General features: G+C 62.9%; 2 protein-coding genes across 3 annotated transcripts in view; one reads left to right on the forward strand and one right to left on the reverse strand.

Moving 5' to 3' along the window:
- Positions 1-211: 211 nt before the first annotated feature.
- On the reverse strand, positions 212-4,585 carry GTPBP3 (GTP binding protein 3, mitochondrial). 2 transcript variants are annotated; one of them, XM_034996457.1, is made up of 9 exons: positions 3,702-4,585; positions 3,003-3,256; positions 2,803-2,889; positions 2,511-2,599; positions 2,262-2,334; positions 2,029-2,172; positions 1,706-1,871; positions 1,138-1,416; positions 212-933 (listed from the first exon to the last, which is right to left on the reverse strand). In XM_034996457.1, exons 1-9 carry the CDS (start codon positions 3,752-3,754, stop codon positions 708-710), a joined length of 1,371 nt encoding a protein of 456 aa, XP_034852348.1. In that variant the 5' UTR covers positions 3,755-4,585; the 3' UTR covers positions 212-707. The 2 variants fall into 2 exon arrangements, with proteins under 2 accessions (XP_034852348.1, XP_034852347.1); XM_034996456.1 differs by having other exon boundaries at positions 2,511-2,713.
- Positions 4,586-5,534: 949 nt separating this feature from the next.
- ANO8 (anoctamin 8) overlaps positions 5,535-14,525 on the forward strand; it is a 10,907-nt gene continuing 1,916 nt past the window's right edge. The window contains exons 1-17 of the mRNA XM_034997545.1: positions 5,535-5,834; positions 6,602-6,712; positions 6,841-6,973; positions 7,154-7,292; positions 7,378-7,474; positions 8,136-8,252; positions 8,332-8,459; positions 8,554-8,715; positions 9,027-9,179; positions 9,294-9,420; positions 9,540-9,595; positions 9,703-9,777; positions 10,587-11,384; positions 11,636-11,827; positions 11,956-12,087; positions 12,168-12,278; positions 13,384-14,063. Of these exons, the coding sequence (XP_034853436.1) occupies positions 5,729-5,834; positions 6,602-6,712; positions 6,841-6,973; positions 7,154-7,292; positions 7,378-7,474; positions 8,136-8,252; positions 8,332-8,459; positions 8,554-8,715; positions 9,027-9,179; positions 9,294-9,420; positions 9,540-9,595; positions 9,703-9,777; positions 10,587-11,384; positions 11,636-11,827; positions 11,956-12,087; positions 12,168-12,278; positions 13,384-14,063 (3,317 nt within the window). The 5' untranslated portion in view covers positions 5,535-5,728. The remainder of the gene's footprint in view (positions 5,835-6,601; positions 6,713-6,840; positions 6,974-7,153; positions 7,293-7,377; positions 7,475-8,135; positions 8,253-8,331; positions 8,460-8,553; positions 8,716-9,026; positions 9,180-9,293; positions 9,421-9,539; positions 9,596-9,702; positions 9,778-10,586; positions 11,385-11,635; positions 11,828-11,955; positions 12,088-12,167; positions 12,279-13,383; positions 14,064-14,525) is intronic.

Consider the following 14,525-nt stretch of genomic DNA (forward strand, 5'->3'; position numbering starts at 1 on the left):
CAGGTGCTTGATAGTTACTGAGGGAATGAATGCATAAGCTTGGAGGGCATAGGGACCTGGGATCTCGCAGGTCTCTTTTAAAATATGAGGCAAATAAATAAATTTAAAAAATAAAAAATAAAAAAAATAAAATATAAGGGGCAAAGCTTCAAGATTAATACTAAAAAAGAGAATGATAACTTGCAGAGCAATAAACACACACTTTACAAAATACAAGACAAAACATATTTTATAGGTGTATCCACAAGTATGCAAAACAGCAGACAGAATTCTGGAAGGACACAAACTGACCCCAAGGGATGGGACGGGGGGGAGATTTCCATGTTTAAGCATTTCTGAATCACCTGAATTTCTTTATATTCCTTTAGTATTTGCAAAATAAATTAAAAACCGCAAAACAAAGATCCCTGAGGCCCTCCCACCCCTATCGCAACCGTCCACTCCTACTCCCCCAGCATCGGAACCCAAAGGGACCTCCGTTGAGCTCCACTCCAGGGCTGGAACCCCTAGCATGTCCCTGCCAGGGAACTAAGCTACAGCCAGCAACGGGGAGCTCACCACCTCTGAAGGTGGCACTTCGCTTCAGCGTCCTGGGGCCAAGTTCTTGCCCCAGGGGATGAGATTCTCACTTGGCCTAAGCTATTCCCACATGCCTCAGGGCTTCTGGCCCCTCCCCCTCAGCCTGGCTGGGAGCTTCAGTGGTCCCCTCACTTGCCCACGCAGAAGTCCCGGAAGATGATGTCCAAGACCTCCTCAGTGCCGCCTCCGCCAGTGATGCGGCCCAGGTGGCCCCGGGCGAGTCGCAGCGCCTCAGCAGCCAGGGCTAGGTCTTTTGTCTGCTTGTAGTGGCGGAGGGCATCCAGGCAGCCCTGGAGATGATGCTGGTGTCTTGCACGCGTCAGAAGTGGTGGGCCTGTGGACGGGTCCCCACACCTGCAAGGGACAAAGGATGCAGTCTTTCCCAACTTTCACAACTACCATTGGAAGGGGGATGATCACTTGCATTTTGTGGACCCAGAAAATGAGCCTGGGGGGCGGGTACGTGTCCAAAGCCAGTGGCTCTGCCCTGACTTGAACTTGGGTTGAGGCAGGCTGCGGAACGGGGACGGGCGGAGGCGGGGCGGGGGAGCCGCTCACACTTCAGCCAGCTCCTTCCTCAACGCCTCCAGGAGGCCATCCAAACCCTCTCCGGTCAAGCAGGACAGCAGCAGGTGCGGGGGCAGGTCGGGCCTGGGGTCTGGGCCCCCTGGAGGCAGCAAGTCCGATTTGTTCAGCACCAGCAGGAGGCGCCGGCTGTTCTCACTGGGGCTCCCAGCGCCTGGGGGGGCGACAACGGTATCCAGGAAGTTGCAGCTGGACGGAGAGCCCAGGTCAGAAGCATCCAGCACCGCCAGAATGAGGTCAGCCTGCTCCAGCCTGGGGGAACAGGGAGAACCAACCAAGAAGTAACGCCGGGGAGTTGAGTAATTAAGGGCACCTGGGCGGGGGGGGGAGGCAGAGCAAGAGGGGCGGGGCATGGCATGTGGGGGCGGGGCGGGGCAGGAACAGAGGCTGAATTCACACGGCGGCTCTCCCCACATCAGAGCCCCCACCCAAGAGACCTTAGCAGCCTTTCCTGATTCGGGAGGGACACAAAATAAAGGCAGCAAGGAGAAATGGAAGTGGAAGGGCTCTGTCTCCCCCTCCCACCACCCTACCAGCCTACCTCTCGCGGGCGCGCCGCACGCCCTCCTGCTCCACCGGCCCTACGCCCTCGCGCAAGCCCGCCGTGTCGCTCAGCAGCGCCGGGAACCCGGCCAGGTCCACGGGGGTCTCCAGCACGTCGCGGGTGGTCCCCGGCTCCGGGGACACTATGGACACAGGCTTCCGGCCTGGGATGGAATGGGGGGTGGGGGTTATCGCGAAGAGGGCGGGGTGGAGGCCGTAGAGCCCCTCCCCCAGGATCCACCTCCCGGCTCCTCCCCCACACCTGAACAGCTCCCCAGCTCCCGGCCGCGCCCCCGGCACTATGCCCCGCCTCCCACGCACTGAGTACGTTCACTAGGCTGCTCTTGCCAGCGTTGGGGGGTCCTGCGACCACTACATGCGCTCCTGAGCGAAGCCTCTGCCCGCGCCTGGCATCTCGAAGATGTGCGCTCAGTGCCAGCTCCAGCTCCCGCACTTGGCTGTCAGCTGTGGATGGAAGAAAGCAGAGGGGTTGGGAGTGAGGGGGCCTCCAAGGGCTACGATGCCAGGTGTCCCCAACCGCTAGGAGGACCCACCTTGCTCCAGGACGCCCTCCTCCAGGTTGTCATCCTCACCAAAGTCGATATAGGCCTCCACGTGAGCCAGAGCCTGGTGGGGGAGGGGGACGGAGGTGGTGATGTGGTAACCCAGGAACCCCCCCCTCAAAGGGCCCAGGTCAAGCCTGACCCAAGGGACCAGATTGGAGGCTCATGCACAGGAAGCTCTCACACACAGAATGGGCAGGGGGGTCTCTGAGGCAGGGAATGGGCGAAGAGGGGGCTTGCCTTAGTGAGAGTCTTGGCCCAGCCATGGCAGAGGTGGCCCAGTTCCCCGTCCAGCTGCCTCAGCGCCTGCCGCCGCTGCGCCTCGGTTTCTGCATGAATTAGATCCGCTAGCCCCTCCACCTCGGTCAGGCTCAGCTTCCCGTGAGCGAATGCCCGCCTGGTGAACTCACCAGCCTCAGCCGGCCGCAGCCCTGGCACACTGCCTGCGGGAAGGTAGTGGATCCTGAGCTCCCTGGCCCCCACCCAGATCCACTGGCAGAGCCAGACTTCGAACCCACGGCTGCAGACTCACCCAGGGCCTGCAGGACGCCACTCACCACCGCCGGGCCTCCGTGCACGTGGAACTCCGCGCAGTCCTCACCCGTGAAACTTTGGGGACCTAGTGTGGCGAGATGGGAGTCGAGGAGAGTACGACTAGGCAAACGCCTTGGGTGGGGGGTGGGAAACTGGGTCATGAGAGCTACAGCAGGTTCGGGATCTGGAACCCCTCACCTGGGAACCAGAGCACCAGCGCGTGGTCCAACGGCTCCCCGGAACGGGGGTGGCTGAGCAGGCGCAGGCAGGCGCTGCGAGCCGGGGGCAAGTCCCGGGGCGCCGTGAGACTCCGGAGGGCGTGGCCGCTGGAAGGACCGCTGGTCCGGATCACCGCGATGCCGCAGCGGCCTTGGCCGGAGCTCAGCGCGAAGATAGTGGCCCCGGAACCGGGGGCCGGGGCGCCGCTGCCCTGGCGCGTGCACGATCTGGGACTGGAGAGAAGAATCAGTGCCTCTGGGAGGCTCTGTGGCTGAGTGGCAGGTGGATAGGGCGTTCGATGTTCGGAAGATGCCCCAGGTGGAGGCTCTGAGGCTGGGGGGTGGGCAGATTGGAGCGTCTGAGGCCAGAGGGTGACCCGATTGAGGTCTCTGAGAGCAGAAGTTGACCCAGATGTGGGTCTGCGGCGGGGGGTGGGGGTGGGGGGTGGATATATTGTGAGGGTGAGGGCGCTGATGTCAGAGTGTGACCCGAATGGGTACATTGAGGCCAACAGGTGACCCAGATGTGGGCTCTGCGGCAGGGGGATGAACGGATTGGGGCTTGGGAAAATGTGAAAAGTGGTTCTGCCCCAGGGAACTGGGACCCAGATCCCAGGGAGAGGGTTTGGAGCCCAAGCAGCACCCCACGCTGTCACACCCGTTTCCCGTATCGCCCCACCTGCGAGGCCCACGTGCGGCCCGAGCTACTAGGGTCCACAACACCCGCCACATGGGTTCACAACCGGCGACCCGCCTACCCGCTCTGCCTGGGTGGCTTCTAGTCCTGACAGGAGGCTCCACCCACTCCGCGGCGTGACTGGTAAAGTGCTCCACGATTCTCGATCATCATTGGGCCCCTTAGGAGACTCACTGAAGATCTTCGTTTCTATTGGCTAGTGTCAGGGCAAGAGGCGGGGAAGGGGCTGGACGCGGGGGTGCAGCGAAATGGCGTTCCCCCGGCAACATTAGACCGAATTTTTAGGATCCTAGAACCGCGGGTATCGCAGACACCGGAAATGAAGGGTGGGAGGAAGAACCAGGCTGCGCCCAGGGCGGTGGGATTTACACCGAGGCGAGGGTTCCAGCCCCGTATTTTCCATCTGGCCACCCCGTGGCTTTAGGCGAAGCAAGAGCATCTCAGGGGCGGAGAGGGATGAGTTCCGGGGAACCCACGCCCTGGTCCTAGTAAAATCTCGTCCAAATTTCTGGGAAGATTCCTACCTGTGTTTCCAGAACTCTCCAAGTTTCTCACTCCTCCCCTAGCTTTCCCTCCCGCCGTTCCTTCCTCCTCGGATTCCCTTCTTCATTTGACAAACTCATCCTCAGGACCTAGCTCCAAGGTCCCCCTCCGACAGGACACCTTTCTGGAATCCCCAGCACAGCCCTCTCTGCCTTCTGGGCTTTCCTGGCCCAGGCCTGCTCCTGCAGAGCTAAGTGTCCGGTCTGTGTCTGGCTCCCCGAAAGCCAGAAAGGGGAGTCTCGGGGATTACTTTCAGGTTAACCCAGGACAGCGCAGAATAGCGGAATATAAACGCTGATGGTGGAATTCCAGGCACTGGCTGGGCGGGGTCCCCACGGGCGCTTTCGCACGGACAATTCTCTGGTTCTTGGACGGAGCGGGCGGGCGACGCACTTGCACTTGGGAAGACTCTGTCGGACCCGCTAGAGTTCTAATTCCTGCCTCGACCCGCTTAACTTTTTCATTTGTAAAAGAGTGACAAACGCGGACACTCGCCTTCTCCGAGTTGTCCCATCTGTCATAAGTATACATCAAGTGCCTACTGTGTGCGCTAAGAACCAGAAGGGGCCCCTGCCCTCTCTGGGCTCCCAGTCTAACAGAAAAGACTACTCAGGACGATCAGGGTCCTGGGTGCCGATAAAATACAGAACGCCCAGTTAAATGTGAATTTCAGATAAACAATAAATAAGGTTTTGGTATAACTATGTCCCACGTAATATTTGGGACATACTAAAAATGTATTCGTTTGTCTGAAATTCTTTCATACAGTGGGAGGACTGTATGTTTATTTGCTAAACTTGGCAGCTCTATCGGGTGCTCTCTGAGGAGGTTACCTCCTTAGAGGCGCAGGGGTTAACTGGACGGGAGGGCGTGAGGAGTGCCTTAAGTAGTTGACTGGCACATGCTAAGGCCCTGAGGCAGGACTTGCTGTAACTATTAATTCGTATTCTAGCTGTGAAGTTACTGGTACCTGGAATCTCCCCCAACCAGGCCCGCCCCCTCCCACGTCCTGCCGTGGTCAAATCACGCCCAACTCAAGATTCCAAACCGCGCCCTTGCAGATGGGGAAACCAAGGCTCTGAGGCGGAGAATCCAGGCCCGGGACGGGCGGGGACGAGACCCAGAATTCGATGCGGGCGGGGACACATCCTCGGTGAATGCATCTTCGGTGCGGGCGGAGATGAGCACCAGAAAGCGAAGTGGGCGGGCGAGAACGAAATCCAGAAAACAACACGGGCGGAGTCGAGAACCCAAGAGCGACGTGCGCGGGGACGAGAAGGAGAATCGAGGTTCCGCGCGGGCGGAGACGAGAAGCAGCGCTCGGGCACGCGGGGACGGCGGCCGGCGCGGGCGGGCGCGGCCTTTGTCTCCACCTCCAGCGCGCTCCGCGGCTGCACCGGCCGGATGAGCCCGGGGCCCCCCGGCGCTCGGGCCGCCCGCAGCCCCTGACCTGCCCTGCCCTCGCCATGGCCGAAGCCACCTCCAGCGCCGGGGGCACGTCCCTGGAGGGCGAGCGTGGCAAGAGGCCCCCGCCTGAGGGCGAGCCTGCAGCCCCGGCGTCTGGAGTTCTGGGTATGTGTGCGGCGGCCGGATCTGACAGGGTTGCAGGTGCCTGTGGTGCGCGCGGCGGCCGGACGGGGAGTGGGATTGGGGTCAGCCGTCCCGGGCCTGGAGTCCAGTCGAGGGGTCGGCTTCTCCCGGCACTGCGGCTGCGGCGGGGCCAGCGCGGCTGGGACGGTACAGGGGGCGGGGGTCCCAGCGCAGAGACTCGGACACGCCCCTCCGAGAGCCCCAGCCCGGGGCTGAGCTCAGTCACCCCTTTGGGTTACCCGATCGCAGCCCAGCAGGGATGCGCTTGAGAGCCTCCTCGCAGAGGATACGGAATCACGGTCCTGGGTTCGAATCCCAGCTCGCCTGTGTGACCTTGCGTGCGTGACTTAAACGCCCTGGTCCTCAGTTTCCTCACCTGTGAAATGGGGGTAAGAACCGCACCCAGCTATGAGGACGCGTTGACATAATGTGGTGAAGCGCTCAGGGCTGCTAGTGAGCGCCCCATCGATTGTGGTTTTGGAGGCGGAGCTGGGCCTCAAGAATGAGTAAGATTTGTAAGGGAGGACCTGGGGGAAGGGCATTCCTGGAGGAGGGCCTGGCTGGTGCAAGGACGAGGAGGGAAGGAAATGAGCCGAGGCCAAAGCTTGCAGGTCCCTGGATGCCAGACTGAGTGCAGAAGAGCCGTGGCCAGTGTGCAAGCAGGGGCTAGGGCTGGAGGCACTCAACTGGAGGCTGGGGTCCTGGTCTGGGAGTGGCCTGACCTGGGCCCTGCCCTGCCTGCCCCCTAGATAAGCTTTTTGGAAAGCGGCTTCTGCAGGCTGGTCGCTACCTGGTGTCTCACAAGGCGTGGATGAAGACAGTGCCCACGGAGAACTGCGACGTGCTGATGACCTTTCCAGGTACCTGTGCCCGCCGCCTGCCCGGTGCCCAGATGGGCTCCCCTGCGCTGGGCTCCCCTGAGTAGGAGTCTGTAAGAGGCCTCGGACCCCTCGTGGCAAGAGCCATCAGTCCCTGTGCCCCTTGGCAGACACGACTGATGACCACACGCTGCTATGGCTGCTGAACCACATCCGCGTGGGCATCCCTGAGCTCATCGTGCAAGTCCGCCACCACCGCCACACGCGTGCCTATGCCTTCTTCGTCACCGCCACGTATGAGAGGCGAGTCTCTGTCCCTGGCCTCTCGCTGACCCTGCTACCCAGCTCCCCACCCTTCCAAGCACCAACTGTGAGGTTTAGCGCCCTGCATTTGTCCCAGGTGGCCGCCAGGTACACCAACCCTAGCTCCAGGACGGTGAGCCAGGGTCTCCCCATGACCCCACCTCCGTGTCTTCCTGGCAGCCTACTTCGAGGAGCCGACGAGCTGGGTTTGCGCAAAGCGGTGAAGGCCGAGTTTGGCGGGGGCACCCGCGGCTTCTCTTGCGAGGAGGACTTCATCTACGAGAATGTGGAGAGTGAGCTGCGCTTCTTCACCTCCCAGGTGCGGCCAGCTCTGGCTCCCAGTGCGCAGCCCTAGCCCTTGGGCTGCTCTTTCCTGTGCTCAAGCCCTGCCCTGTCCCCCGCAGGAACGCCAGAGCATCATCCGCTTTTGGCTGCAGAACCTACGCGCCAAGCAGGGCGAGGCGCTGCACAATGTGCGCTTCCTGGAGGACCAGCCAATCAGTAAGCAGGCGGGACCGACTTCCAATCACACGTGGGGAGTTGGGTGGGGCTCTTAGAATACAGCCTATCAATGCGAGAAGGTGGGGCCTAGAGACAACCGACCAAAAAAAGCTAGTGAAGAGTTGGGTGGGGCCTAGAGACATCAATGGTGTGGCGGGGTGTGGCCCTAGCATAGAGGTAGGGTTTACTCCCTGGGAGGCATTTCCAAGAGACCCGGTTCTCTGGGTCTGGGATAAGGTGGGGGCAGGACCATGGACAGCACTCCATGCACTGTGTGGTGAGGCCCTGGGCCTCAGTTTCCTCTCCAAGAGACCGGCTGCTCGAAGTTCACCTTCTGACGCCGGCTTTGCACCATTCCTCAGACCTTCGGAGCAGTGATCTGAGGCCAAATGGCTTTATTTAAAAACAGGGTTCCACACTGGGACCCCACCCTCCCGGGTGGATTCCTGCGCCCCCACCTGCCTGCTTCTTCACCTCCCAAATTCTGAAGGAGAGCCAGATATTCTGTCCACTCAGAACTCCTCCCCTGGGAAGAGCCTCTGAAGATTTAAAAGCAGGGAAAAACTGTGACTTGGGTTTCGGGTGGGGCGGGGGGGGGTGGGACTGGCCAGGCCAGGCATAGGCAGAAGGGTGGGGCTCATCCGCTCTTGTCCCCCAACAGTCCCTGAGCTGGCGGCCCGCGGGATCATCCAGCAGGTGTTCCCGGTCCACGAGCAGCGCATCCTGAACCGCCTCATGAAGTCATGGGTGCAAGCTGTGTGTGAAAACCAGCCTCTAGGTGTGGCCCCAGGTGGGGGGTGTGCGGGAGTCTCAGGAAGCGGGCAGGGCTGACCGGGACACCCCTGTGCTCCTGGCAGATGAGATCTGTGACTACTTTGGAGTGAAGATTGCCATGTACTTTGCCTGGCTGGGCTTCTACACATCAGCGATGGTATACCCAGCTGTCTTTGGCTCTGTCCTGTACACATTTACGGAGGCTGACCAGGTGCTGGGAGTGGGCTGGGCTGGGGCTGGAGTGCCTGAGACACCCTCCTCCCTGGGCCAACCTGGCTAACAGCTCAGCCTTCTGCCATCCCCAGACAAGCCGGGATGTATCGTGTGTGGTTTTTGCCCTCTTCAATGTGGTCTGGTCAACCCTGTTCTTGGAGGAGTGGAAACGGAGGGGGGCAGAGCTGGCCTACAAATGGGGGACGCTGGACTCACCTGGGGAAGCTGTGGAAGAACCGCGACCCCAGTTCAGGGTCAGTTGGGGGTGTCTGAGTCCAAGGACTCCAAGAATGAGAGGGGGAGGTGGGGGGGTTACTGCAGGGGCAAAGACAAGGTGTGAAATAGGGCTGCACCATCAGAAAGGGTATGCCAGGTGCAGGGCTCTGCATGCTCCGAAGGAGAGGCGTGGGAAATTGCATTTGAGGGACTGGGAAAGGTAGACTAGGTGGGGGCACCGCAAAAGCAAAGGCGTGATGGAGGGAAATTGAATTCTGAGGTCTTGGGAAAGGTGTGGGGGGGCAGGGGCAGCCCCTCCGGCCTCATGCTGAGCCCCACCCTCTGCCAGGGTATCCGGCGCATCAGCCCTGTGACGCAGGCTGAGGAGTTCTACTACCCGCCCTGGAAGCGGCTGCTCTTCCAGCTGCTTGTGAGCCTCCCCTTGTGCCTCACGTGCCTGGCCTGCGTGTTTCTGCTCATGCTTGGCTGCTTCCAGCTGCAGGTGACCTCCGGCCCCTACCCCCGGCCTTGGCCCTGACCTGGCCACTCCCGGCCCAGGTCCACTCCGGCCTGAGCCCAGATGCCAGGATGACCTGTGAACCCCCTGCCCCTGCAGGAGCTGGTGCTGAGCGTGAAAGGGCTGCCCCGTCTTGCCCGCTTCCTGCCCAAGGTAGTGCTGGCTTTGCTGGTCAGCGTGAGTGCCGAGGGCTATAAGAAGCTCGCCATCTGGCTCAACGACATGGGTACGCCCTGCAAGGGGAGGTCCTGTTGCCCTGGGGAGGAAGGTCCCTGCTGCCCTTCAGGGCCCGCGCTGCCTTCAGGGGGCCTGGGCCACCTCCTCACTCACCCCCTCGGCCCCCAGAGAATTACCGGCTGGAGAGCGCCTATGAGAAGCACCTCATCATCAAAGTCGTCCTGGTGAGTGGGGGGCCAGCAGGTGGGCAGTGAGGGCTCTGCATGGGGCACAGGAGGAGCTCCTGGGGACCGGGCAGCAGAGGGATTGCCCCCGTGCTTCCTTCCCACAGTTCCAATTTGTCAATTCCTACCTGAGTCTCTTCTACATCGGCTTCTACCTCAAAGACATGGAGCGCTTGAAAGAGGTGAGATCCCAGCCCAAGGCAGTGCCCCCCAGTGGTGGCCAGTGGGGGGCCGGACTTGGCCCAAGGGGTCCACGGGCTCTCCAGCCCCTCCCCCCCGTCCTCCATCCTTCTCTCTCTGTCCGTCCGTCCGTCCGTCCGTGTGTCCTCTCTCTGCCTGTCGCCCCCCCATCTGTCCGTCCACCTGTCCGTCGGTCCCTCCACAGCTCCTGCTCGTCCTGTCCCTGTCCCAGAGCCTCGAGCGGCAGCTTCGGGCGGTGCTGGTCCCGCTCGCGGCCCTGCGGTTCCACCTGCTCCTCCTCTCCCTCCGGGGCCTCCTGCTCATGGCCCGGGCCAAAGTAGGGGCAGATGGCGAGCCCGCAGGACCTCTCCAGGGCGGGCAGTGTGGCTGTGCTTGGGGCCTCACGCTGCCTGAGCTGAGGGTGCACGTTCCAAGGGGCCGGGGCTCTGCTGATGGGGTGCAGACGGCAGGGGCCTCCTGAGGCCCTGGGCCCCACCTGAGCTCCCGGGCAGTGCTGCAAGCAGGGGGACCCTGAGCCACAGCAGGGTGGAAACATGAGTTGCAACCCCAGGAGGTTGACTCGGAGCACTGTGGCCTGCCGGGCTATGGTTTGTGGCAGAGGGATGGTGGGAGAGGCTGCGGAGGTTGAGTGCTGGGGCCTCCATGTGCCGGGACATCATTACAAGGGGCGGAGTCAGCAGTTAGGTTCAGGGCATGTGTCTGGAAACTTGCTCCTGGGGGGCGGGTCCCCAGTCCCAGAAGCCCCGCCCGCGCCCCACGCGGCCTCTCTCCTCCCCCTTCCTGCCCCCAGATGCTGGCCACTCTGCTGATCACCCGCCAGTTCCTCCAGAACGTGCGCGAGGTCTTGCAGCCGCATCTGTACCGACGGCTGGGCCGCGGCGAGCTCGGCCTGCAGGCAGCCTGGGAGCTGGCCCGTGCCCTGCTCGGCCTGCTGAGCCTCCAGCGCCCTGCACCCCGTCGCCTCGAACCCCAGGCCGAAGAGAGTGGCAGCGGCGGCGGGGCCCGCAGGTGTCTCGGTGGGGGCTGCGGGGCACCTGAGGAGGAGGAGGAGGCTACAGTGGAGCGGCGGCCGGCAGGGGAGGGTGGGGAGGTGGGGGACAGGCCTCAGGAGGGCAAGGAGGAAGAGGAGGAGGAGGAGGAGGAGGAGGAGGAAGAGGACGAAGACGAGGACGAGGGCGAGGAGAACGGCCTCCTGGACTGTGGGCTCCGGCTGAAGAAGGTCAGCTTTGCTGAGCGAGGTGCTGGGCGGCGGCGGCCTGGCCCGGAGGCCCTCCTGGAGGAGGGGAGCCCCACTATGGTGGAGAAGGGGCTGGAGCCGGGAGTATTCACGCTGGCCGAAGAAGACGATGAGGCCGAAGGGGCTCCCAGCAGTCCTGAGCGGGAGCCTCCGGCCGTCCTGCTCCGCCGGGCTGGGGGCGAGGGCCGTGACCAGGGGCCAGATGGGGGCCCAGACCCAGAGCCTGGTTCAGGTGACTCGGGCCGGAGGCAGCGGCGGCAGAATCGGTCGTCTTGGATTGACCCACCCGAGGAGGAGCACTCACCCCAACTCACCCAGGCCGAGCTTGAGAGCTGTATGAAGAAGTACGAGGTGAGGAGGGCGTCTGAGGCCCAAGGCCAGGCCCTCGGCAGGGCAGGGCATGCGGCCTCAGGGTGGAGGTAGGGGGCGTGATGAAATGGGGCCCTGGATGTGGTTGGGAACTTGCTGGACGGGGAGCTCTGGGTCCATTCAGGAGAATTGGAGGGTGGGAGGTGGCCTTGAGAGAAGAAGGTAGTCGAAGGTCGGAGGCATCCGGGTCTGAGGGAGGGGACCCAAGGCCACACCCGGGCACCCGCCTGCAGGACACCTTCCAGGACTACCAGGAGATGTTCGTGCAGTTCGGCTACGTTGTCCTCTTCTCGTCTGCCTTCCCCCTGGCTGCTCTGTGCGCGCTGGTCAACAACCTCATCGAGATCCGGAGCGACGCCCTCAAGCTGTGCACGGGGCTGCAGCGGCCCTTCGGGCAGCGGGTTGAGAGCATCGGCCAGTGGCAGGTGTGGGGAGCGGCCGAGGACTCGGAGCCGAGGCCCGGAGGGAGTCCGGGTGCGCTGGGGAAGGGCAGGAGGCCCAGGAAGGGTGGCCGGCCCCCCCCTGAGCCCACCCCTGCCATGTTCCCCTGCAGAAGGTGATGGAGGCCATGGGCGTCCTGGCCATCGTGGTCAACTGCTACCTAATCGGCCAGTGTGGGCAGCTACAGCGCCTCTTCCCCTGGCTCAGCCCTGAGGCGGCCATTGTGTCTGTGGTGGTGCTCGAGGTGGGGCCTGTGGCTGCATGGGGGAGCTGGGGGGCGGCAGGGCGTCCCCGAGCCTGCAGCCTCCTCCTCTGTCGCCTCAGCACTTCGCCCTGCTCCTCAAGTACCTCATCCATGTAGCCATCCCCGACATCCCAGGCTGGGTGGCCGAGGAGATGGCCAAGCTTGAGTACCAGCGCCGGGAGGCCTTCAAGGTATGGGGCCGGGGGGGCGGGGCCCAGGCTCGGTTGCTACCTGCACTCGGCCGGGCTTCTCAGCCTCGGCCTCGGCCCGCAGCCAGCTGAGCAGGAGGGAAAGAGGTGGGAGCCCAGGGTAACGATGAGCGCACCGCCCAGGCCACTCCCTCCCGGAACCCCCGGTGGCATCCAGTACCAGCCTGGCACTTGTGAACCTTTAGTCATCGCCAGCTCGCCAGCCGTGTCCTGTTTGGGGCCAGGGACACGGCGGATGCTTCCTAGAAGCCCAGCTTCTGCCACATTCCCCAGAAAGCTGCCGAGTGGGCCAAGGAGCTCACCAGGGCCAGGCGACGCTCTCCGTGATGCTGGAAACATTCTGTGCCCCGTGTGATCCCTCACTATGGGGGGCCGACGGGCACTTGATGTGGGGCTGGTACAACCGAGAGACAGAATTCTTATTTTGTTTTATTTTAATCACTTAAATTGGCATTGACAAAGACACATGTGGCTCTGGTCTGTGTCAGTCGTGACTGTCCCTGGTTCTCCAGAAAGCAGAGGACGGTTGAGGCCCAAGCTGTGTTTACGTTCTCCCAGTTCTTTTTTTTTTTTTTTTTTAAGATTTTATTTATTTATTTGAGACAGAGAGAACGAGAGAGAGAGCACATGAGAGGGGGGAGGGTCAGAGGGAGAAGCAGGCTCCCCGCCGAGCCGGGAGCCCGATGCGGGACTCGATCCAGGGACTCCAGGATCATGACCTGAGCCGAAGGCAGTCGCCCAACCAACTGAGCCACCCAGGCGCCCCACGTTCCCCCAGTTCTTAAGACGGTGCCTGGCACATGGCTGGGGACAGCGTCGATGGCCCGTAATGTCCGTTCCCTTCTCAATTCTCAGAAAGCACTGGCATGGATCCAGGATTGCAGTTGGTGCCTAATAAGTGGGTAGATCTCTCCCTACTTCCTCAGAGAGCCCCGGGGTGGGTCCAGGGGTGCAGCGGGTGCCCAGGAAGTGTTTGGAGCTCTCCCCCCTCCCACAGAGAGCACCCGTGAGGGCCTGGGGCCTCAGCCGGCACCTGCCCACACCCCCCGTCTGCCCAGTCCCGGTAATGGCTCTGTTGCGCCCGCAGAGACATGAACGCCAGGCCCAGCAGCACTACCAGCAGCAGCAGCGGCGGCGGCGGGAGGAGGAGGAGCGCCAGCGCCACGCGGAGCACCACGCCCGGCGAGAGCGCGATGCCAGCGGCCGGGAGGAGGCTCGGGCCGAAGGCTCAGGGCTGGACCCCGCTGCCCCTGAGAAGGCCTCCGCCAAGGCCAAGGGCAGCGGGGCAGGTGGCCACGGGCAAGAGCGGCCCAAGCGCCCGGGGTCCTTGCTGGCGCCCAACAACGTCATGAAGCTGAAGCAGATCATCCCGCTGCAGGGCAAGTTCCTGTCGTCTGGGGCTGCATCCTCAATGGCCAGCGTGGGGGCTGGCCCTGCCGCCCGGCCACCCCCTGCCCAGTCACCCACGGGTAGCGACACCCGCCTGCCAGCCTTCCTCAGCTTCAAGTTCCTCAAGTCGCCTGAGACCCGGCGGGACCCAGAGCGCAGCCACTCACCACCCAAGGCCTTCCATGCCGGCAAGCTCTTCCCTTTCGGCGGGGCCCGGGCTGACACCGGGGCCAACGGGGCAGGTGGGCAGGCCCGGCTGGACGGGACCCCCGGCGGTGGAGGAGGCCGAGGCCAGCGGAGTGGGCCGATGGACGAGGCCGCGGCTGAGGAGCCGGACGCCCCCCGGCCCGAAGAGGAAGGCTCAGGTCACAAGCTTTAACTCGGGGGTGGGGACTCTGGGCCAGGCTCGGCGGGAAGGGATGGGGTGGCCAGGCCTGGGGAGAGGGGCTGAAGGGGACAGAGGAGGCCCGGTCTCTGGTACTGGCTGGGAACCTGGGTATGTGGTACGTGGAGCCTCTCAGTCAAAGCCTGCTCAGTGTCTCCAGGACCCTGACAGCCAAAGCCCCCTGTCCTAGTGCCCTTCCCAGGGCACCCTGCCCACCGTGCTCTGGGGCCAGGAGAGATGAAGAAGGCTTCTTCGCCACCTGGCCCAGCCTCTCCTGCCCCTATGATAAGGCCCCACACCCAGCTCACTCTGGGGGGACTGGACCCCCCTCCCCCCAGGCCTCTATGCAAGTCCCCACCCTGCAGCCCAGCTGTTCAAGGAGGCCTTCCTTGGAGGTGGGGGCTGGAGCTGCCCCCACCTGGGGAGCTCGGGGTGCTCGGCCCCAGGCTGCATCC

This window comes from Mirounga leonina, unplaced genomic scaffold (assembly GCF_011800145.1).
Source record: "Mirounga leonina isolate KUSES-001 unplaced genomic scaffold, KU_Mleo_1.0 Mir_94, whole genome shotgun sequence".
NCBI lineage: Eukaryota > Metazoa > Chordata > Mammalia > Carnivora > Phocidae > Mirounga > Mirounga leonina.